Source organism: Hypanus sabinus, chromosome 16 (genome assembly GCF_030144855.1).
Source record: "Hypanus sabinus isolate sHypSab1 chromosome 16, sHypSab1.hap1, whole genome shotgun sequence".
In the NCBI taxonomy this organism is placed as follows: Eukaryota; Metazoa; Chordata; class Chondrichthyes; order Myliobatiformes; family Dasyatidae; genus Hypanus; species Hypanus sabinus.
In genome coordinates this window covers 32,510,897-32,536,519 of record NC_082721.1, presented here as the reverse complement: position 1 = coordinate 32,536,519, position 25,623 = coordinate 32,510,897, and the positions used below count along the sequence as shown (strand labels likewise).

Below are 25,623 nucleotides of genomic sequence, written 5' to 3'. Positions count from 1 at the left end.
AGTTTGCTTGGACACACCTTTACATTTTGAATTATGTGGCTGGGTTTCTTAAATTTGTACAGAAATTTTCTGTGAAGCCTTAATGTAACCAATATTGTCCCTGTAGTAAACTTATTCATTTTTTAAAACTAGGATATGTACATTATGCAGACATAAAGATGGAAAATGGCAAGTCCAAAGGCTGTGGTGTGGTTCGTTTTGAGAGTCCAGATTCTGCAGAGCGTGCCTGCAGGATGATGAATGGAATCCGACTTTATGGCAGAGAAATTGATGTTAGACTTGACAGAAATGTGTAAAATCAATTTTTAGTAGAATTTTAAGAACGACCAAACAGTAAAACTGTCCCTTTTTAGTGTTGTTTTTGTTCCATTCTTTAAAACAAAATTGAATGGACAGTTTAACAATGTGCACATTGCATTTTGTTTTTATTTAGTAAAAAAATACACACTTGCTTCTGTACTAGTGATTCAATAAATGTGATTTGAGGACATTTTTGAGTTTTGTCATTGTATTTTTAGAACAAGTTAAATATGTGTTCCTGTCAAGTACATTGTAGTAGCTAATGAGTGTGTATTTTGAACTTCATCACATTTAAACTTCGCATCTATAGAAGTCTCATTCTGCAGTTAGATTTGTACAACACATTAATTCCATTTATGGTGTCTGAAATCTACAGCATTTGGTATTGATTATAGAACTTGTGGATTTTTGAATAAATTCTGTTCAGCTACATCTTGTACAATGAGTGATATCTATACTTCTATAAGATTTGGTAGATGGGGGAGGGTCCTTGTTTTGAGGGGTTATTTTGTCCAATTTTCCTGTTGCGGATGTTTAAAATTAACTGTCAAATTCTTCAACACTTCCAACTAATCAAGTTGGATGCAGAAAATTGAAAGCATTCTTCCACAAATTGCATTGATAAAGTGATAAGTACAACCAGCCCTTATCTGTGAGGGATTGGTTCCAGGACCCCTTGCGGATACCAAAATTCGCAGATGCTCAAGTCCCTTACTCAACTTGTCTCAATGCGGTGGATCTTAGGACCCAGTGGAACCCCAGACCTTATTTAACCTGTCTCAGTGTGGTAGACGTTAGGACCCGGCAGTAGAACTCTGAATCCGCGGTGTTTCTGTTCATGAAAATAATCAAGATCATGAATGAAAATAAAATGGAAATAATAAAGCGATTGGAAAGAGGTGAAACACCATCAGTCATTGGAAAAGCGTTAGGCTACGTCGGTCAACGATAGGAACAATTTTAAAGGATAAAGTGAGAAAGGCTCTGCCCCAATGAAAGCTGCAATTATTACTCAGCAACGCAGTGGTTTAATTATTGGGTTCTGGGGTTTTGGATTTTTGATCCTCCACATCGACCCAGCACAGTGGAGAGCACACTCGGGAGTGGTCTGTCACTGAATTGAACTCAGGAACTCCTGTTCCCGAGCCCAGCGCTGAAACATACGCTCTTAAGTGTTTTATATGCATAGAAAGGTAAAATACTATATACTAAAACAAACATTCGACTGACAATAAATAGTACCGGATGTACCTGTTCCAACTTGCTTAGTAAGAGAACTTCAGACTTCTTTCGATCCCGATCCACAACCCACGCACATCCTCCCGTATACTTTAAATCATTTCTAGATTACTTGTAATACCTAATACAATGTAAATGCTATGTAAAATAGTGGTTATACTGCATTATTTAGGGAATAATGACAAGAAAAAGTGTACATGCTCGAACAACAAGTGCTGGAAGAGCATTTGTGGGTTTTCGTAATTTGCGGTTGGTTGAATTCGCAGATAGGAGGGCGGATTGTACATTGCCATTCCTCCTTTGTTGCTGAGCCAAATTTTGGAATTAACTCAAAAAGCAACGTAGGTTCACGTACAAGGTGACTCCAAAAGCACTGTCTCACCATTATCTATTGGACAGGAAGATGGGGAACTTGATTTTAAAAACAAAATTACTTCACATTTAAATAACAAGGTTAACCTTGCACTATATACTTGGGTTGAAGCATTAAATGAATGCTTTATGCGACTTGAATGAGAATTAAATGAGGTATTTTGCTGTTTCTGTGTGAAATTAGTTTTCTACCTCAAGTTCCTCAGGGTAAAATAACATTGATCTATCAACATTTTATGGTGCCAAAACTGAAGTGTAGCCTGAAAGCATATAGTATCGATGGGGTTAATTTTGAAGCATTTTATTACAAGTTTCCATAAGACACTGCAAGAGCAGAAGTAGGCCTCTTGGCCCATCATGTCTATTTAACCACTTAAGCATGACTGATCATCCTTATCAAACCCACTGACTGTATCTTCTCCCCATAACCTTGACATCATTACTAATCAAGAACTTCTCAATTTCTGCTTTAAATATGCCCAATTACTTGGTCTCCATAGCTGACTATGGCAATGGAATTCCATTGATTAACTACTCTGCCTTAAGCTGAGATTCCCAACTTTTTTGCCATGTACCCTGGCCTAAAGAAATCCCTCTTCTGTTTTGAAGGGATGTCTTTGTATTCCTAGACTCCCCCCTGTTGGAAACGTACTCTCCATCCTACTTTAATCCTACACACCACTCCTCAGATATCCATACAGGAGTGAGATACGCCAACTAGTGTAGTGTTGCAGCCACAACTTTGCACTCAATGTCGGTAAGACAAAAGAACTGATTGTGGACTTCAGGAAGGGTAAGACAAAGGAACATACCAATCCTCAGAGATCTGAAGTAGAGAGGGCGAGTAGATTCAGGTTCATGGGTGTCAAAATCTGAGGACCTAACCTGGTCCCATTGATGTAATTATAAAGGCAAGACAGCGACTACTTAATTAGGATTTTGAAAAGATTTGGTACGTCAACAAATACACTTAAAAGCTTCTATAGATGTACCATAGAGAGCATTCTGAAAGGCTCCATCACTGGTATGGAAGGGCTACTGCATAGGACTGAAAGAAGCTGCAGAGGGTTATAAATTCAGTAGGCTCCATCTTGGGTACTAGCTTACAAAGTAGCCAGGGCATTGTCAAGAATGTCCTCAGGTGTCTCAGAAAGACGGCATCCATTATTAAGGACCTCGCATGCCCTTTGCTCATTGTTACCATCAGATAGAAACAGAAACCTGAAGGCACACACTTGGCAATTCAGGAACAGCTTCTTCCCCTCTGCCATCTGATTCCTAAATGGACGTTGAACCCATGAACATGATTGTTTCTATTTTTGCACAATTTTAATCTGTTCAATATATGTATACTGTAATTGATTTATTTATTACTTTTTCCTTCTATATTATGTATTGCATTGAACTGCTGCTGAATTAACAAATTTCATGACATGTGCTGGTGATAATAAACCTGATTCTGATTCATCAATCTGAGCTCCAGTGAGTATAGACTCAGCCATCCGAAGTGCTCTTGTAAGTTTCATACCTGGTATCATTCTCATAAATTACCTCTGGTTTTGCCCAGAAGTTTGAAACTTGTAACTTCCATGTCGTTAGTTGGATTGTTTTAGAACCTATTATGTTCAAGACTCCTGATGAACTAATCTAAAACAAAAAGTAACTCACCAATAATTCATTTTTTTCTTACTGAGGCATTGTTTCTCTCAGTGACACCTTATTTTAGTTGGTTTAGTTATCTGAGCCCTGTTGGGTACTTGCATGATTTAATCTATTAATATTAAAGAGCTACCATCCTTAACTTTATATTCAGAAGCCCTAATTATGTCCAAAGTAAAAATTGAATTTACCAAAAGCAAACTAAGTTGAATGGATTTAATGGTGTTGGTATCTGCAAAATTTCCTGCTCTGATACATAAGGAATTGCAGCTAAGGCTGTCTGGGGGAGAAACGTTCCTTTTCCTGTTTTTTGTAGATTTATTGTGATGTGGAAATCTGTTAAAATTCCACTTCCTCTTGGAAGAACCTCCGTCTGTGCCTTTGGCTCCTTTTGCATCCTGTAGTCATATTTTACAGTTAAGCATCAGAATCTGGAAATTCACTACCAATCTCCATTTCTGTTACCATTAATTGTTGTCACTGAAAGTATTTTAATTTGCCTATGTCATGTTCCCTTTAGCCACATTAATTAATAATCGCATGGTACGAATTAACTTGTAATTTCTTAGATGCCACTTTCTCTTATTTTAAACTTGCTTACCCAGCCACTGTCAGAACACCTACCAATGGCTTGCCATTACCCTCTGCTCTCTGCTAAACATACTGTTTTCCTAAGGTTGTGATAGCCAGGCGTGGTAATGAGGACAAGCTTTCACTACCTATTAAATGCTCCCAAAGCTGTGTGACTCAAATAGCCTCTGACAACCAAGTTCAGCTCCTGGCCTTCTCATGTGGCTTAGCTACTAAGCCCAGCAGAATGGTTTCTACTGACAGAAGGGGCAAAGGAGAGCTACTGATGCCTTAAAAAACCAGTTGCTTTGAGCAGATGGGGCTTGTCAGCTGTGGTTGGCAGCTCACCTAGGAGAAGGAAAACTGATCTCAAGCCTCCTCTTGTCTTCCAGCTATACCCACTCAAGAAGGCTTCAGGAGTAAACCCTGAGGGGAAAATTCCAGAACTAGAGTCGCTAAGGCAGTCCTATGTTGAGTTTTAACACTGGCAACTCCTGTGGCACTACTGGTACCAATCTGTATTGGTCCTTGCTGTTCCTTTGGGTTCATCGGATGCCAGTACCAATCTGTATTGGTCCTTGCTGTTCCTTTGGGTTCATCGGATGCCAGTACCAATCTGTATTGGTCCTTGCTGTTCCTTTGGGTTCATCGGATGCCAGGAGAGGGGGAGCTTGTTACATGGTTAACAGCTTGCTCTCCATTTCGTACTGCCCTGGCTTGCGTATCTAGATAGCTAGGATGCAACATTCATGGTTGATCCCAACCGATGGAGGCCTCATCTCATCATCATCCTTGTGCTAATAACCAATATGTATGTCTACTGCAGCCTATTTACTTGTAGACTTGGGACTCAAATGTTTAGTTGGATTGACAAAACAACCATTAATGCCTCCAGTACAAATCCTTAGAATAGCTGAATCAAGCTACTTGCAATCTTTAATTTCCTGTTTGACCTTGAGACCTTAAGATATCCTATACCTCAAGCAACAAATTGCCCATGATACCTAAAGCAGAGGCTAAAATCTCTAACTTGTTCAATGTTATCTTTTGGATACCCACAGAACATTTCAGATGAGATTTCATTGCTTTATTAATTGTTTTTTCTCTCCCCACAGAAGCTGCTTGACTAGAGAATACCCCGTATCTTGTTCATATGAGAAATAGAAGCACAAGCATGCCATTTAACATGACAATCCTCCTCTCTTGCCAAGAACTGCAGAAGTGTTTACTACCCTTGGGTGAAAAAAAGATGAATTTTCAGTCCTGAAAAGGCAGCTCCTTATTTTGATTGTGGCCAATTGCCAAGATAGATCTATTCTATCAAGCCTCTGAAGATTTTCGTTCTTAGTATAGGCTTAAACTGCTAAATTTTGTTATCCTAGGAATGAATATGGTTAATCTTCCCTGCAGTACCTTTATGTGAGTTCTAACTTTGTTTAATCTTTTGTTTGGCCTTTTGTGACCTGCTAAAAGTCCATATATATCAATTGCTTTGCCTTTATTCATTGAAAGATGCAGCTCAGAACAGGCACTTCCAGACCATTGAGCTGTACTACCCAGCAACCCTAATTACAGGACACTTTATAATGATCAGTTACCCTATCCTACTAACCAGTATGTTTTTGGACTGGGAAGAAACTGTTGCTTGTTTGTAACCACCCTGGGGGAGGCATTGAATCGGGTGTCCCACTGCAGTGTTGGAGGCAGTGTGGCATGGTGTTCCCCAGTGTTCACTCAGCAGGAGACAGACTTTATTGCGTTCGTCTTACAGAAAGAATACTGCAACATTCATGGACCTGGGTACTTGGACTATGTTTTTTTTTTGTGTAACTCTGTTTTACTGCCAACTTTTGCATTATATCCATCTTGTGGTGTGCATGTCTGTTGGTATTGCGTTTTGTGTCTTGGCCCCGGAGTAATGCTGTTTCGTTTGGCTGTATTCATGGGTAATCATGTATGGTTGAATGACAATAAACTTGAAGTTGAAATGAGATCGAAGCGACTTTGTCCATGGAATGATGGTTGGTGCCAGATGGGGTGGTTTGAGTATCTCAGGAACTGCTGATTTTGGATTTTCATGCACACTAGTCTCTAGTTTACAGAGAATAGTGCAAAAAAAAACAAACAAGAAAAACAACATCTAGTGAGCGGCAGTTCTGTAGGTGGAAATGCCTTGTTAATGAAAGAGGTCAGAAGAGGAGGGACAGACTGGTTCAAGCTGACAGGAACGTGACAGTAACTCAAATAAACCACATGCTACAACAGTGGTGTGCAGAGTTTCATCTGAACACACAATATGTTGAACCTTGAAGTGGATGGGTACAGCAGCAGGGGATCATACTGGGTTCTACCTCTATACCTAATAAAGTGGCCACTGAGTGTAAAGAAATTGTTATAAACAGACCAATTTTTACAAGACAATCATCATCTCCATAGCAACTTCCATAAACCCTAAGATGCAGGAATTAGGTGCTGGAGCTTGTTTAATTTCAAAAGTTTTTTTTACTATTACCAATTTCTTTGATCTCCTGATTCACAACACATCTTTCCATGAGCTGACCTCAGTTAACAAATTGCCTAGGATTCTGTGCAGAGACGCTACTTATGAGGACAAAAATTAGCAAGCATGCACCTACATATGGAGCTCAGGGTTGGGCCTTGGCTGACAACAGCAGGACAATGCTGGATAGTTTCAGCATCTGCTTCACGTGTTGACTGTCTAGATTCTACCTTCTCTTTCTTCACTTCCCATTGAAGATGATTGAAGCATCTGTCAATGGACCGGATGGTGACAAGTTCAATAGTGGCCAAAGGATATTGACCCTGGTAATTTAAAAATCTCTTGGCTTTGACGATGTATGAGGTCAAACTAAGGGCAAGAGGCAGCAGTTTCTACCATATCCAATTGGACACAGAGACAAAGGAAGAGTAGGATCACTGCATGTGGGGTAGCCGCCAGTCCCAACAATGATTCGCAGTCACCATGCCAACCAAGGTGCAGCCACTGCATCGATCACCCTGGCCTGCTTAACACCAGCCTGCTGGGGCAAAAACAAAATTGTCTGCTGGAGGAGCTCAGTGGATCAGGCAATATCTGGTGCAAAATGGACAGTTGCCATTTTGAGTCAAGACCTTTCATCTGGATGATACTCCCTTTGGCATATAAATGTGGGTAGTAGATTTCATAATTGGGTGGTACACCTTTCCTGGTTCCATGTCAATTCTGTGTGTAAGCCATTAAATCCCCTGACTTTATCAATGATTTGGATGAAAACATAGATGGTTGGGTTAGTGGGTTTGCAAACTGTACAAAGATTAGTGGCATTCTGAATTTTTAAAAAAAGATCGGTGGCATTCTGGATAGTGTAGTAGATTGCCAAAGGGTAATACAGGATATAGATTGGTTGCAGATATGGGCGGAGAAATGGCCGGTAAGAGGTTAATCTGGTCAAGTGTTAGGTGCTGCACTTTGGGAGGTCAAATGTAAAGGGATAGTACACATCAAGATCCATAACAATGTTGCTATATTGAGGGATTTTAGTGTCCAAGTCTGTGGAAGTGGGTACACAGATGGAGAGGTTGGTAAATAAGGCATGAATTCAGGGGTCTGGAAGTTATGTTGCAGTTACATAAAACCCTATTTAGGCTGCATCTGAAATATTGCATTTAGTTTTGGTCGCCCCATTATGGGAAAGACATGGAAACTTTGGAGGGGGTTTAGAAGAAGCTTATGAAAATTCTGTCTGGATTAGAGTGTATGTGCTATAAGAAAATGTTGGACAAACCTTGTTTGTTCTATGTGGAACAGAGGAGGCTGAGAGGAAACCTGGGTGAAGTTTGTAAGATTATGAGAGGCATAAGGTATACAGCCTGTATCTCTTCCCAGTGTTCAAATGTCTAATACTAGAGAGCATTCATTTAAGGAAAGAGAGAGAGGTTATGTTCAAAGAGCTATACTTCCATCAGCACAGGAGCACCACAGGGTTGTGCTTAGCCCCCTGCTCTACTCATTTTGCAACTCTGTGTGTCTAAGTACAGCTCCAACACCACACACAGTACTGATGCACCATCAATAACTCTCGGAAACAGGAAATGAACGAAAGGCTTTTATTAGCAGCAAAAGGGACCAGGACATCTTGGAGACTGAGGGAGGAGCAGTGCCCCAATCGCCTTTATACAGGGGTCTGTGGGAGGAGCCACAGGAGCAGTCAGCAGAGGGGCGTGTCCAGGCAGGTATACATAGTTCACCACAAGTATGTTTGCTGTTGTGAGCTGTATCAAAGGTGGTGATGAATCAGCATACAGGAGGAAGACTGAAAATTTGGCTGAATGGTGTAATAACCACAACCTCTCACTCAATGCTAATAAGACCAAGAAACATTGTAGACTTAAGGGGAGGGAAACCAGAGGTCCATAGGCCAGTAATCATTGGAGGATCAGAGGTGGAGATGGTTAGCAACTTTAAATTCCTGGGTGTCACTATCTCAGAGAAGCAGTCCTGGAAAAGTCATATAAATATAACTGCAAAGTAAGTACAACAGCAGCTCTACTTCCACAGGAGTTTGTGAAGATTTGGCATGTCAACAGAAACTTGTTTTGATGCATGGCGGAAAGTGATGCACTATTAATAATTCCAAAAGACTGGAAGTAGAGTAAATATTGAAAGGCTTTTATTAGCAATAAAATGGAGCATGTCCATGCTGGATGACTGCCCTGGACAGTGGAGGAGCAGTGACAGAATCACCTTTATCCTGGGGTCTGTGGGAGGGTGTGTCCAGACAGATATACATGGTTTACCACAGAAAGTGTGCTGATTGGCTGCATTATGGCCTGGTATGGGAACACTAATGCCTTTTAGCAGAAAATCCTGCAAAAGGTAGTGGATTTGGCCCAGTACATCATGGGTAAAACCTTCCCAACCATTGAACACATCTACACGAAAAGTTGCTGTAAGAAAGCACCATCCATAATCTAAGATCCTCACCACCCAAGCCATTCACTTTTCTCCCTGTTGCAGGTACAAGTAGAAGGTAGAAGGTACAAGTGCCTCAGGACTTGGACCACCAGTTTCAAGCAACAGCTATTACCCCTCAACCATCAGGTTCTTGAACAAAAGAGGATAGCCACTCATTCTATTTCTGGCGTTCCCACAACTGATGGTCTCACTTTAAGGACTCTTTTTCTTGTTATTTCATGCTCGTTATTTATTGCTATTTATTTATATTTGCGTTTGCACAGTTTGTTGTTCATTGATCCTGTTTACAGTTACTTTTCCATAGGTTTGCTAAGTATGCCCGCAGGAAAAGGAATCTCAGGGTTGTATGTAGAGGCATATGTGTACTCCTGGTAATACATTTTACTTTGAAGACTTCCCCACACAGTGAAGGAATGCGCTGCCTGGGGTAGTGCTGGAACCAAAGACGTTTAAAGGGCTCTTAAAATAGACACATGTATGTGCAGAATATGGTCATTGTGAAGGCAGAAGGGATTAGTTTAGTTGGATGTTTAAATTAGTGCGGTATAACATTGCGCTGTTCTATGGTAATATTCATATTTTGGCGCTAATCTGGTTGCTCCTTCGTCGCCATGACGCGTCCTAGACTGACGTCATGCACACGAATGTACGTCATTTCCGCCATAGAAGGTCATCCAACGGTAACATGGCGGCGGCCGGGAGCCGCGGCTACCAGGTAAGAGTGTGCTTTCCAGTCTCCTGGCATCAGAGATCTGCGGCTTGACTGAGAATGAGCATTCTGTCAAATTCAAATGGCTCTCCCGTTAGCGGTGGAGATTTGGTGGAGCAGGGTCTAGTGATGAGTCGCATAACGTGGGGAATGATGTCAGGGAAAGTCAGCGTTGAGGGCGAAGGAGACGGGGTAGGAAGAGTGAAGCCGCGCAATTCTTTCAGAGTAGGTCCCAGTCTCACCAATTGTAACAACAGGACCAGGTCCATTACTATCGGTGTTAATTGCTTCTTTTGTTACAGAGGTATCGGTGCCCTATGTAAAAGGCCTACGTTAGTCTTCAGCATCGAACACCGGACCGATTCGGTACGGTGTTCAGAGCGGAATGAGATACCTGGGAAATACACTAATCTGTATGATTCGTCAAAATGCACTTGACCTTTATTTCAACCGCGTGGCTCGTGGCAACCTATTTCACGCATTGTTTAAAATTAGAAGTGGAAATATTTGGACAGTGATCAGCATGGTGTTAAGGCCAATGGTATGCTACCACTTATCCTTCAGTTTGGAATTGGCCACCGGAGATGATTAAACTAGAAACTTTTGTGTGCGATGTTGATATGCACTGAGCTAAAATAGAGTAGTTAGAGTATAAATCCGTTTGCGCTATTCTTTGAAACAAATATGCAACCATTCTTATTAGAGACACACACTTGTGATTCGTTATTCACCTTGAGGTAACTCTGAAGATGTTTGTTATATAGAGGCCCATTGGCCATGAGTTGCCTCCACTGACTTCTATCTGAACACAGGTTAATTCTAGAGTATAACTCCAATGTGTAGCAAAGGTATTTGTAGTGTGTGCAGAAATAAAAACATAGAAAACCTACAGCACAATACAGACCATTCAGCCCATGATGCTGTGCCGAACATGTACTTTAGAAATTACCTAGGGTTACCCATAGCTGTCTATTTTTCTAAGTTCCATATACTTATCCAGGAGTCTCTTAAAAGATTCTTAATCAATTCTGCTAGGTTCCTGAGTTATAACTTTGATGCTTTAAAAACACATTTGCAAGAATTGTTTCAAAGAATGAGAAAGGTAGTTGGAAAATTACTTTTAATACATCTGGCACTGTCAGGCTGAACCAGATCTTGGCCCCTTTCCTCTGTTTGACTCTGAGCTGATGATTCTTTATTGTAGAGTCTTAAGAATCATAGAAAACAGACAGAAATCTTTTGGCTGTTTATTAAATACTTACTGGTATTTGGTCCATGATTTTGTATGCCTGGGTGATTCAAGTGTCCATTTAGATATGTGTTGTGAGAGTTTCTCCCTTCTCCACCTGCCAATCAGTGTGTTGCAGATTCTAACCATGCAGTGGATGTAAAATGTCCCAAACCTTTTACTCTAAATGTTTATCTATCACACCTATGCTGTGATGAAAAGTTTCCTACCACTAATCCTACTCTGTGTCTCATTGTTTACCTCTGTCAGGATTAGCACTACCAACACCCACCCCCCAGCCTCCTCCCACTCCATGGAAAAAAAATCAGCCACCCCTCATAATGCAAAATACCATCTAAGGCAATATCCTGGATGGAGGTCCTCTGCATTCTCTCCAGTGTACCTTAAAGATTGTATTCCCACTTTCCCCATCCTTGCCTCAGCCTGTGCTGCTGTGACTCAGATCCTGAACTGTTATCTCCAGGCCTGATTATTCCAACCTTTGCCAGCTTCCTGTCCTGCATCCTCCAAAAACTTACCCTTATCTAAAACTCAGCCATCCAAATCCATATTCTTAAAGTCTTTAGAAGTACAGAGAAAACTTTGTTTTGCATGTTATCCACACAGATCATTTTGTCACATCTGTACATTTAGGTAGTACAAGGGACAAATGCAGAATAAAGTATTACAGATACAGAGAAAGTGGAGACATTATGGTGCAAAGTCATAACCAGGTGGTTATGACCTTAGTGGTTTGTGATATATGTAATTAACCTGGAATGTGAATGGATGGGTGAGTTAGTTTGCAGCTGATACAATGATTGGTGGTGTTCTGGGTAGTGTAGAAAATTGCTAAAGGATACAACGGGATATAGATCAGTTTGCTGATAAGAGCAGAGAAGTGGCAATGGAGTTTAATCTGGCCAAATGAGAAGTGTTGTACTTTGGGAGATCAAATGTAAAGGGACAGTACCCTGTTAATGGCAAGACCCTTAACATTGTTGAGGTGAAATGGATCTTGGGGTCCAAATCCATAGCTTGCCTTGATTTATTTGTCAAGGCATTTAGTTCAAGAGTAGGGAACATCATTTGTGCTCCCCTTCCCCCCCCCCCCCCCCACACACGTACGTGTTGGAGAGGGTTCAGAAAAGGTTTATCAGGGCACTGCCTGGATTAGAGATCATAAGCTATAAGGAGAGGTTAGATATCAATATCTGAGATAGAAATAATTTTATTAAAGCTATTGTAAAGATTAGCTTTGTCACATGTGCATCGAAACATATAGTGAAATACTTCATTTGCATCAGTACTGAAGGCTTAAAGGGTTTGGAGTTAGATCATGAATCTCATGGTTTTGAGGACAAAATGCTCTCCTACTCTTTTTGAAAGCTATTGTAAAAAGGAAACATTTCAAAATTACCACCAAGAGTTTTTATTTCCTTTGGAGTGGCAGGGGTTGAAAGGATTTGTTTATAAGTTTATGAGAGGCACAGATAGAGTAGGCAGCCAGTATCTTTTTCCTAGGGTCCCTATGCAACTCCCTAATCCACTCAACCCTCCCTATGCTCCATCCGCCAGAAAAAGCAGGATCTCCCAGTGGCCATCCATTTCAATTCCACATCCCATTCCCATTCCGACATGTCAGTCCATTTCCTCGTCTACTGCCTCGAGGAGGCCTCACTCAGGTTGGAGGACCAACACCGTATATTCTGTCTGGGTAGCCTCCACCTGATGGCATGAACATTGATATCTCAAATTTCTCAAACCTTATCTCCTTACCGGCCCTTGTCATCTCCTTCTGGTGCTCTGCCCCCTTTCCTTGATGTTCATCTGTCCTCTCCTGTCAGATTCCTCCTTCTCCAGCCCTTTATCTCTTTTACCAAACAACTTCACAGCTCTTTACTTCATTCCCCTCCTGGTTTCACCTATCACCTGCCACCTTGTACTTTATCCTCCCCTCCCACCTCCCCCCCCCCATCTTCTTACTCTGACTTTCTTTCAGTCCTGAAATGACTACTGTTTACTTTTTTCCATGGATGCTGCCTGGCCTGCTGAGTTCCTCCAGCATTTTGTGTGTGTTCCTAATTACCAGCTTAATTAGTTCAGCACAACGTTGTGGACTGAAGGACCTGTCGTGTGCTTATCATTCTATGTTCTTCACCTTCCTCTCTAGTAGAAATCTACACTCTTCTTAGATCCATCTAAGCCTCTTGCACTCAGACACCAATGGGTGAGATTTGCTGTTGTTGCCTGGTCTGGCTCTGTAATTCCGGGCACATCAGTGTGACTGGGTGAGTGACCCCAAAAGTCATTCTGAGCATGGATAATCAGTGAGTGCTGATGAATGCTCATCTTCCTGAAAGAGTGAGTAAAGTACTTAGTTTTAAGTTCACCTTTTTGTTATAGGCAGTTTAGCTATCAATACAGGTGACCTTTGTTTTGCAGCCATTTGGGTAACAGGCATTTACAATTGCAAAATTCACAATCACTGCTGAAAGATTTTGAGATCTGGAATAAAATTCACGCTCTCAGAATTTGTATGACAAGAAGAAATTTGTGTGTTTCTTGACACATGCACATACAACGCTGCTTTGTGTAACAGAAAATCATAATGCAGACTTTTCATGGAACACAATTCCCTCTATTAACTCAGGGATCACCTGTACCATCATAATTTTAAAACAAACCTCAGTGGTAGTACCCCTGCATTCTTTGCTCTTGATGGTCATAGTCAGTGTCTTGAAACTTTTCTTCGTACTGTAGCCTTCAGAAAGAGTAGGAGAAGATTTAATCCTTAAGCACATGAGACTTATGATCTAACGCCAAATTCCTTTAAGGCTCCAGTTAATAAAAATATGTCTGTTAGATTTTGGATTAACATTAGGTGCCAGGAAGGAATTTGTTGGGATTGCATCCGATCTATGAAACATCGTTAATTTTCTAAGGCTACTTGACTCACTGTTCCAAACTTGTTGTAAATACTGATGCAAAATAATTAATCAATGTTTCCACGTTTTCATTGGCACCTTTTGTCCTTTGTATTTCTCCCAGTAACCAGGATTTTTGTAACATAAGCATTTTTGTATGCTCATTTTTCTTCTATTTCCTTTCATCAGCTAGAAGAGCTCATGCATCACAAAGGAAGCTACTTTTTTGTGTGTGCATATCCATTAGGTGTATTGTTCTACCTTTTAATGTTGTCAAGGTTACTGTATGTCTCTGTATCATTACAGAGACATAAGGCTGACATAAGGTCAGCCTTGCCTAAATCTTGAATCTAAGTAATTGTTTTGTGTTTCACCCTTTCAAACATTGCATTTGGATTTGGACACAATATCCCAGATATTGGTAGGCATATGCTTAGAAATTCTAGTTCACATTAATGGGTATGTAAAATGGTGCAGCACAGGCTTGCTAATGGCTGTGTCACTCCTTGGCCTTCCTCTGAAAACTTTGACTCATTGGGTGCATATACTTTTGGAGTCTGAATTTCTTCATGGTTTTCTTTTTAAGTTTGAATTTTGCTCTAACTTTCGTAATCATGAATTTGAATATGAGGACGTAAGTAGGCATATGTTATATCACCTGTAAAACATACCTTGCCATTCAATAAGATCATGATCTGATCTTAATCGCAACACATTTCCGCCTGGTCTGCATAATTGTTTCCTATAAAGACTATAAATGTACCTTAGCCTTAAATATTCTGGTTCCATAGTTCTCTGGGCTAGAGATTTACAGTCTTTTGATATAAGGAGACATTCTTTGCTTCTTTCTGAAATGGGTGGCCCACTATCCCTGAGAGTCTGCTCCCTCATTTTAGATTTATGCCAGAGGCAGCATTCTCAGAACTTAGGCTGTCAAATACTCTCAGAAAATTACATACCTTAGAAGGTCACTTTTCTTCATTTCGGGCTCCACAGAATATGTGCTCATTATGCTCAAATTTGTCTTGTAAAACAATTTACTTGTACATGGAGTAACTCTTGTGAACTTTCTTTGCATTTCCTCCATGTCCTGTATACTCTTACTTTAATAAAGAGATCAGAACTGTGCACAGTACTTAGAAGTGGTGTCTCCAAAGTCCTTTGTAATTGCAGCAAAATATCCCATTTTTGCACTCACTCCTTTGCAATAATGACTACCATAGCACTTCCCACCCTACTTACTTGCTATGCTTATATGTAAAATAGTTCAAATTTGTGAAGGTATCTCTTCAGTATTTTATGATGTCTTGAAAGTAAGTTAACACAAATATGAAACAAATACTATTTTTAAATAAGTGGCCTTAACCATTTCCATTAACATCAAAATATTGTAATAGTTTTGACTCTTTGGATACTAATATGTCATTTTTTTAAAGCTTAAAGTTTTAATTCTTTTCCTGACTGCATTTGTTGGCTTGGAGCAGAGCTTGAAGCTTGGAAGTGATGGTCATAACAATTAGGGTGTCATATTTTATGGCAGATTAAAATTTCACTTTTTGATACTGTAATAAATAAAGTTATGAATTCTTGCAGCAAAAAGAAAATATAGCAGTTGGAGATCTGTGCACTGGAGACATTGGTCCTTGTGCTTCAGAAAGAGGCTGACAGTTTTGCTTCTGAATAATAACACCATGAACAGCATACAAACTATATTTAGAAAAGTTTTGACTTGCACTTGATGACCCTAATATCTACCTCAAAGGGAAAGCAGGTTAATAAAATTACTGTTCCATTGGAGAAATGAATTTCAGGTACCTACCAACCTCGAAAAGCATCACCAATAGCTCTAATTGGCCTTGGGAATGTGCAGCTTTTGGATTAAATGAAATAAAAAAGGACAGGCCTAGTTAAGTACAGCTATGCTTTAACATGGAAAAAATCTTTATGGAAATATTATTCTCTCCTCTGGTTGGTAAACATTATTATCATTGAACTCTCAGCAGGCAACATAATGAGAGATTTCTGGCTCATTAATTACATTTTTATTCCTAGAAAACAAAACTCTGTCCTTTCTGTTATGGAGTTTACCAGATACTTCAATTAAGTTTTTCATTCTCTCTCCTAAGTAACATAAATTAATAGATATTTCAGTTTGATATCCTTCCCTTTGATTTCTGATAGTTAAACTTGTTACATAATGAACAGAGCAATTTAGCTCTGACTCCCATTAGTATAAAGGTGACTGTCCGTCCATGATGAGAATGTAATAGTGCTGTTATATGTAGAATGTTAACAGCTGTGTATTTAATATTTAAGTAATATTTGAGTAATCTTGTAAATATATTGTTTGATTAAGCATTCTGTTGTTTATATAATTATGGTTATATGTAAAAATATATGAATTGCAAACATCGTCACGCTACCACGTGATACATGTGCCTTGCCTAAAGTAAAAGACAAAATTAGACTCACATTTCAGACTCCTGTGTCTTCCTCTGAATTAGTTTAATGTTTTGAAGTTACAAAGCATTTAACTATAACAAATCACAACTAATAAATTTCATAAGCGCTGATGTGAATTGAAATAAGGTAAAAGCAGAATGGTTTTAAATGTTAACATGTCTTTGAGAAGTACGGAGTTTTCATCACATTATATTCTCTGTCTCTTGATGAACTTGGTGAGATCTTAAGTGTAAACATGTTTTTGAAAATTTTAGAGCAGTGACTCAGTCCTAAAGAAATCAATTAAATGTTGAGATTTTCCTTTCAACATTGAGGTGTCTAGACATGTTGTCTAGTGTTCCTAATTTATTAGTGTCAGTTACATTTAGAATATTGCATTCATCTGTGGTCAGTGTTGTTCAAAATGACATTGAATTGTACAAGTTTGGGAGAGCAAAAGAAAAACAAGGTAACGTGCCTTGATGTCTGCTGCCCAGTGGCTCTGACGTCCATTATCATGAAGTGCTTTGAGAAACTGTCGTATTTCTCTTTAATTCCAACCTCCCAGACAACCTCGACTCACTGCATTTCTTCTACTGCTGGAACAGGTCCCTGGTCCTACACTCATCTCTGGAGCATCTGGACAGTACATAGATAGTACAGGCCCTTCAGCCTTTTTTTTTTAACCTACTCCCAATCAATTTAACCCTTCCGTTCCGTATAATCCTCCATTTTACTTTCATTCATGTGTCTATCTGAGGGAGCCATCTATGTTACCTACAACTCTGCCTTCAATTCTATAATTCCAGACAAACTCATTACTAAACACCAAGATGTGGGAATCAACACCTTCCTCTGAGCTGGGTTGTTGACCCTCTGACCAACAGGCTACAATCAGTAAGGATAGACAACAACACTTATGCCACGATTATTCTCGACACTGGTGCTCCATAAGGTCATGTGCTCAGCTTCTTAATGTACTCCCTGTGCACTAATGACTGTGTGGCCAGATTTGTCTCCAACTCCATCTACAAGTTTGCAGGTGATACCACCATAGGAGACCCTATCTCAATAACAATGAGTTGGAGTGCAGGAAAGAGATAGAGAGCTTAGTAACATGGCATCATATGACTTTTCCCTCAATGTCCCCAAGATGGAATAGCTGGTCGTTAGCTTCAGGAAAGGGGTAGTGAACATGCTCCTTTTTACATCAATGGTGCTGAGGTTGAGAGCTTCAGGTTCCTCGGGGTAATAGTCTGTCCTGGTCCAACTACGTACATGCCACATTCAATAAAGCTCACCAATACCTCTGCTTAAAAGGCTAAAGAAATTTGACATGTTCCTGTCAGCCCTTACCAGTTTTTATCGATGCACCATAGAAAACATCACATCTGCATGCATCAAGGCTTGGTATGGCAACTGCTCTGCCCACAATCACAAGAAACTGCAGAGAGGTTTGGACGTAGCTCAGCGTGTCATGGGGACCAGACTCATTTCCATAGACTTTGCTATACTTCTCACTGCCTCAGTAAAGCAGCCAGCACCATTCCAGATATTTTTTCTTCTCTCCTCTTCCATTGGGCAGAAGGTAGTAAAGCTGAAAACATGAATTGTCAGTTGCAACCCCACTATTATTTAATGATTCTTTTGTTCAATAAGAATGATATTCATCTCATAATCCACGTCATTATAATGTTGCACCTTTTTGTCTACCTGCATTGCACTTTCTCCGTAGTAGTTGCACTTAGTTGTACAATCTGTTATTGTTTTAACTTGTAATACTCAACGCACAGTGTAATGAATTGATCTGTATGAACGGTATGCAAAACAAGCTTTTCACTGTATATGTGATGATAACTTTCCAGTTCTGAGAAGGATAATTTACTTGCTCTGTTGTAATAAAACAAAGATTTTTGCTGTAGCTAAAGGATTAATTAGATGCTTTTTAAAAAAAATAGCAGGAACAAATAATGATAAAAAAACTTCAAAGTAAATAAGGCAGCCAGGGTCTCAGTCCAGTTTAAAAACTAAGACACTATAAATGGAGTATGGCAGTTTAACTTGAGACAGTGATGGAAGTTCAAAGCAATTCAGGCAGTCTCTGCAAGGATAGGTATGTACAGTAATTGGTTCCTGAGTAGTACCACTGGAAACATGAACCAGTTCTGCTGTTATTAGCACAATGTGATGTACTTGCTGTTTCTTTAGTTTTTAATTACAATTTTTGAATTTTTATGATTTTCTCCTCTGCTTGTTTTTAGTAATAATATAATTGCAATTGTGTTTAGTAATGCATTTGTTTACTCCTTGTCTCCAGTGGTGGGTAACCAATAATGTTATATTATTTTTAATTTTTACTGGAGCATTTAATCTAAAATTCCAGCTAAAATATCTAAACGTTAGAGCAAAAAGCACAGCAATCTCCACCTCTCCACCTATCACTCCACCTTCCCCATACACCCAATAGTTGAGCCAGATAGCAATCACTTGTATTGACTTGTCATTTATCACATCTGAGATTAAATTGCTGTTTAGGATGGCTTGAAATCTGATCTCTATAACTCATAACTAGATCAGTGAGGGAATTACTTACTATTTACAAAATCTTAATCTTGGTATGTATTTAGGTTGCCAACCCAAGTATCTGGTGAGTCTTTCTGGAGTTGGAGTACTGAAGCAAAAACTGCAGGTGTTGTCTTAAACGTCATTTGTGCGGTATTTGTTTATCGACCTGAGCTGGATCCTTTATGCACTAGAATTAGCCTCTGATCCCTGGCATGACAGGAAGAAGTCATAGTACTGATCACGATCCAGCAATTCCAGCTGGAAAATATTTATAAGATGCCGAGATTTGAACAATGACCATCTGAGGAATTTACACCAATAAATCTCAAGACTAATACACAGTGACTAGCTTAAAGAGTGGAGGAATTAGACATATGTAAATTGGAAATGAATTTGTCCTTTCAAGATTTTTCTTCATTTAAGTTAATGAAGTTTCTTCATTTAATATGCCTGAATGGCGTCCTGACGCACTTATCTCAATAATAAGCAAATGCTTTGAGAGGCTGGTCAAAGACTACATCTGCAGCATGCTGCCACCCACACTGGACCCCCTACAATTCATCTACTGACAAAACCGATGGACAGACGATGCAATAGCCATTGCTCTTGGTTCTTACACACCTGGAGAAGAAGGATGCTTATATGAGAATGCTGTTCTTGAACTACAGTTCAGCATTCAACATCATAATTCCATCCAGGCTCGACGGGAAGCTCAGAGACCTCGGCCTTGACCCTGCCTTGTGCAGCTGGATCCTGGACCTCCTGTCAGATTGCCACAGGTGGTAAGAGTGGGCTTCCTCACCTCCACCCCTCTGAATTTCAACACAGGAGCCCCTTAGACCTGTGTATTGAGTCCCCTCCTTTACCCTCTGTATACCCATGACTGTGTCACCACCCACAGCTGTAATCCACAGGAAGAAGTCATCTCTCTGACACAGTGGTGTCAAGAAAACAACAAAGGAGCTGGTTGTGGATTGCAGGAGGAATGGAGACAGGTCAATCCATTGACAACAATGGATCTAGGGTTGAGAGGGTGAACAGCTTTAAGTTCCTCGGCATCCACATCACTGAGGACCTCACGTGGTCTGTACACACCAGCTGTGTGGTGGAAAAGGCACAACAGCGCCTCTTTCACCTCAGATGGTTGAGGAAGTTTGGTATGGGCTCCCAAATCCTAAGAACCTTCTACAGAGGCACAATTGAGAGCATCCTGACTGGCTGCATCACTGCCTGGTATGGGAGCTGTACTTCCATTAATCACAGGATTCTGCAGAGCATGGTGCAGACAGCCCAGTGCATCTGTAGTTGTGAACTGCATGATTCAGGAAATTTACAAAGACAGGTGTAAAAAAAGCGCTCAAAGGATCACTGGGGATCTGAGTCACCCCAATCACAATCTATTCTAGCTGCTACTATCCAGGAAATGGTACTGCAGCATAAAAGCCAGGACCAACAGGATCCGGGACAGCTTCTTCCACCAGGCCATCAGACTGATTAACTCATGTTGATTTGAGTGTATTTTTATGTTACATTGACTGCTCTATTATAAATTATTATAAAATACTATGATTGCACATTGTACATTTAATCGGAGACATAATGTAAAGACTTTTACTCATGTACGTGAAGGATGTAAGAAATAAAGTCAATTCAATTAACTTAATTTGAAATTAGTTTTAAATTAATATCTTTTTTGTAATTTTTCACTAAACTACTGAGATTGAGAATTTTTTTACAATAAATAATATTGAGCTGGGCTTATGAATGATTTGCAATGTGAGTTTATCCTTTGTTGTTTGAGTGGTTAAGTCTTGCATAGCAAAAGAACAGCACAGTATAATCCTATTGGTTATAAGTAATGGCCTATTCTAAAATGACTTGTTGCCAGAATTCACAATGAAAAGACATACTAAGACACAATATACCAATCTTTGATACTCTAGTATCAATTTGTTGGGAATTGAACTGTGTTTCTAACTTCTGAGTTGACTAAGATATTTAATTACAAAATAGTTGCTGCTTTTTCCTTTTGATACATCTTAGCACCATGTACAATAGAAATGCAAATATTTGTATCTCCTTTCGGTTTGTTTTACATTGCTAGGATTTGTTCGTTGGTACACTTCCATCATAGATTAGAAGGTCCATTTAGTGCTCTGTATATTAGGATTTCTTAGAATTCTGTACATTTTTTAGTGAACAACAAAAAAAAACACGAGGTTAATTGTTGATAGATTCAATGCTCTTTGAGTCTGTTGTGCTAAAAGTCATCCATTCTTTTCACTTAACAGTGACTAGAAATTCAAATAATTCATTCAATATTAGATGTTTTTGGGGGTATTGAAGTGTATTAACATGCTGTAAAATTAAAGCACTATTTGTTAATTATAAATCTGTCATTTCCAGATATGTCTATCAACAAGTATTAAGCTTTTGTGCACAAGATCTCAAGTTCCAGCACTCAACAGAACTCATATTTACAGTATATGCAACCGTTCTTCTACAAAGCAATGTCAGGTAATGCAAACTTGAAATCAAGGAAAGAAGATACAATAAAATTACTTTGTATTGCACCCTGTGAGTGCCCAGTTACAGCTGGTCATCTCTCTGCAAATAGTTATTGGCCCGATACCTCATTTTGAATATAAAGAAAACCTGGCTATGAATTTACTCATCTTTCAGTAATAGTTTGACTCTGACATAATGATGCTTTAGTCTGGTAATACTGGCACATAACTCTGAGCTAGTGAGGGGATTACTTACAAAAACCTATTATCAATTTCCTTTTATAACTTTTGATAATTTTATTTGAAGGTGGGATTAGAAGAAGAAGCCCCATTAGCTCCTTGAGCTAATTTCATTATTATGTTTGGTTATTGTCTGTTCTTTGGCTCTAGTTAATAATCTTATATCTTTAATCTCTAATAACATTAACTAATAATTGATTTAGACTTCTTATAACTTTTGAGAAATAATAATATATTTCCATTAACTGCATTCTTAATATGAAAAGAAGCTCTCTAATTTCATTTGTAAATGCCTGCTTCTTCTGATTGTGCCTCTTTTCCTCTTCAGATGAAACCTATGCTTTATAATTCACTCTCTTTGATCATGTTGTCATTCTGAACTTAATTAGATAGATACACATAGTTCTAAATTCAAGGTAATATATGTCAAGGTTATGTATCGGTTCAATGAATTTAATCCTTTTAAGCCTTGGTATCCTTCTGATGATCTGTATGATATTCTGCTCGAGTAGGTAAAACATGATGAAGTTTTGGAGTCTGAACAAGTTATGGTAGATTTTCTTCCTCTGCTTTAATGCTGTGCATGTGCAGTGTTAATGATCCAACTCACTGACGAGACATTATCAATCTAAGTGGATTCTCAAATGGCAAAGTCTTCACCTCAGTCCATTACTCTGTAACGAGTTTCACACCATCCCTGTGCCTTTAAAAAGGTGAGAAAATCTATCTTACTGTGTTTTAAATATATTTCATGAGATAGCCTCTACTGCTTTCCAGGGCAGAGAATTCCACAGTTTGGGAAAAAACAGGTCCTCCTCACCTCCATTTATGCCATGAGCCTTCAGGTCATGTCCCCCTAGTTCTTGTCTTGCCTACCAATGAAAACAACTTTCCTGCCTCCATCTTTTATAAGATCTGCTCTCATTCTTCTGAATTCAAGTGAGTAATCCCAGATGACTCAATCTCTCCTCATCTTCAGAATCAACCTGATGAACCTTCTCTGTCCTGCTTCTAAAGTCAGTGTATCTGTTCTCAAGGAGACCAGAACTGTGGATGCAGTACTTCAGATGCAGTATCACTATTAACTTAGTACAATGCAGCATATTTCCCTTGCTCTCAAATTGAATCCCTTTAGGAATGAAGGCCAATATTCTATTTGCCTTCTTTATCATCTGCTGCGCCTGCGAGGCAACCTTTTGTGATTTCTGCACACTGATTATCCAAGTTTATAAAAATACGGCTACTGAATTTAACTTGAAGTTTCTAATTTCTTTATAGGTTCGATGTTACACATCAGATGGGAGGAGGGGCTTTCTTGGTGGTTTATTGGACAATATCAAACAAGAACTAGCAAAAAACAAAGAAATGAAAGATAGCATTAAGAAATTTCGAGATGAAGCAAAGAAGTTAGAAGAATCAGAAGCTTTACAAAGGGCACGGAAAAAATATGTAAGTATTTAAAACTTTTCTGTTACGCACAATTCTGAATATTACAGTGATTAAATAGTTTTAATTTTTTTTTTAGAAAACCATTGAATCTGAAACAGTCAAAACCTCAGAAGTTTTAAAGAAAAAGCTGGAAGAGTTTTCAGAAACAGTAAAAGAGGTGAGTTCATTTTATGGGCTAACCAAGAATATTAGGCAACTGTATAAAGAGTTTGGAATTTTCTGAATTACTGCTTCTGTAAATTTTGCAGCATGAGTATTATGTCATTTCATCAGGTAGTGGCATTGATTGATTAGTTTTCTCCTGTTATGCCATGAACACATCATGCTGGACTTTGATGCCTACTAATTCGAAGTTCTATGAACACAAGAGCAGGGAAAAAGGGCACATTACCTCTCTAGCATATGACATCATTAAATCAGATGATGGCTGATCTGAGACCTGACTCTCCAAACTAGTCTTGGTTGATAAAGTTATCAGACTCAATTTTTCAACCTCAATTAACAATTAACCCAGCATTATTTTCACCAACTTCTGTCTATGGGTGTGTCTCTGAATGCCATTCCTGAAAGATCTGACTCTAATTTTCAACAACTATGATCTTTCATCCTAGATTCTCCAAACAGCAGAAAAGGCATTATTAAATGGAAATGCAGGAAGAATGAGAATAAGTGGGCAGGCAAGCAAGTGCTCGTTAATGGCAGCTTCATGTCATATTAACTTTGTTAATTCCAGGATGTAATTATGATTTCTCCTGCAAAGGCATATGAATGTTGGAAGAAGCCAGGATAAGATGGTGATATTCATGGCTGAATAGAATACCAATATTTTTCATGTTGAGCCTTGTAAAGTGAACACATGCTTACCAGCAATACGCAAGTTGCTGGAAGAACACAGTAGGTTGGGCAGTGTCTGTGGAGGGAAACAAACAGTTGTTGTTTCGGGTTGAGATCCTTTGTCAAGAGGAAGGACCTTCGACTTGAAATATCTACTGACTATTTCCCTCTATAGTTGCTACCTGTCTCACTGAGTTTCTCAAGCATCTTGTATGTTCTAGATACCAACATCAACAGTCTCTTGTGGCTTCATTTTGGTTATCAGCACCTACAGGCTATAGTTCTGGAAGTGTTAAGTATTTATCTGCCCCATTCATGTGTGTCTGATGTTGGTGGAGTTTGACTATTTGTTACACATGCTATTGAAACCTGTTTATAGTAAGTATATTCATGCACTGCTTTCTGCACTACAGAGCCTCGATGAAGTTGGTAAATCTGATATTGGTAAAAAAATAAGGGAAGGAGTAGAAGAAGCAGCAAAATCAGCCAAACAGTCTGCGGAAACTGTCAGCAGGAGCGGGGAGAAAATTGGGAAAACTACTGCTTTCAAAGCAATATCTCAGGTAAATAAACCTAAAGTTTACTTCAATGACTCTAATGCATGTGAGATATAACCATATTCAAAATTGCATTCCACTTTTATTTGATTTAACCATGAAAATGAAGCCACGTGGGATATGCTTAGAGACAAATCAAGGTTCTGAAGAAAAGCAAGTTCTTGCAGTAGTTCAGCTAACACATATAGAAATGTTGTGTGGAACCCTACGACACCCAAAAGTTCAAGCTAATCTTTACTTTAGTTATAATTCATTTTCTGAAATTGTTGAGTTAAAATTAACCTATAATTTGATAATAATGATAAATATAACCTCTCTGATTCAAATAAACAACCAGTAAATTAGATATTGCAAGTGGATGAAAAAATGCCATTCATCTTTCACACATTAAAAAGCAAAATCGCTGACCAAAAATACTAGCTAGGGACAAATTAATTTAAATAATCTTTTCCAATTCTTTTCCTTGCCAGGAAGTGCTGGTTCTTGCTAGAACAATACCCTTTACTTGTGCAGGTACCTCTAACACTTCATTGTCCATTCTATTGGTATAACTAATTTATGTTAAAGAGCATGGCAGATTATGGGACCTTACAAATTAACTGATCTTCACTCAGACCTCCTTTATTTTTGATAATGTAGCGGTGTGCTACACGCAGCACTAAAATTACGACACGGAGTTGGTAACTGCAGTCGAAGGAAAAACTTTATTCGAAATCCTCAGCCTCACTTTTAAGCCTCCCTCAACCTGCCCCCCGTGGCGCAGAGGCTCCAAAGCTCTGTGCTCGCAAACCCCCGTAGGCTATCTAATTGTGAGCTGGTTCGGATGTGCCAGGAAATGGGTCGCCACATAACCCCCCCCCAGAACCGGCGATACACCCCCCAATGTCCACAGTCTGGGCCAGAACCTGCTTGGGAGGTCGGCCTCTGCGCCGAGGTGCCGGAAACTCGGCCGGTTGCGCCAGGTCCACATGGGCCGGTTTGAGGTGGTCCACCGTGAAAACCTCCTCTTTCCCCCCAACGTCCAGCACGAACGTGGACCCGTTGTTCCGG

The 25,623-nt window shown here is 39.4% G+C and overlaps 2 protein-coding genes across 2 annotated transcripts in view; both read left to right on the top strand.

Annotated features, from left to right (window-relative positions):
- Positions 1 to 490, top strand: part of LOC132406190 (myelin expression factor 2-like) — a 29,478-nt gene extending 28,988 nt beyond the window's left edge. The window contains exon 18 of the mRNA XM_059991509.1: positions 133 to 490. Within this exon, the coding sequence (XP_059847492.1) occupies positions 133 to 296 (164 nt within the window). The 3' untranslated portion in view covers positions 297 to 490. The remainder of the gene's footprint in view (positions 1 to 132) is intronic.
- Positions 491 to 9,771: 9,281 nt separating this feature from the next.
- Positions 9,772 to 25,623, top strand: part of timm44 (translocase of inner mitochondrial membrane 44 homolog (yeast)) — an 82,230-nt gene continuing 66,378 nt past the window's right edge. Inside the window, exons 1-5 of the mRNA XM_059991508.1 lie at positions 9,772 to 9,830; positions 21,393 to 21,503; positions 23,012 to 23,182; positions 23,259 to 23,339; positions 24,430 to 24,579. Of these exons, the coding sequence (XP_059847491.1) occupies positions 9,801 to 9,830; positions 21,393 to 21,503; positions 23,012 to 23,182; positions 23,259 to 23,339; positions 24,430 to 24,579 (543 nt within the window). The 5' untranslated portion in view covers positions 9,772 to 9,800. The remainder of the gene's footprint in view (positions 9,831 to 21,392; positions 21,504 to 23,011; positions 23,183 to 23,258; positions 23,340 to 24,429; positions 24,580 to 25,623) is intronic.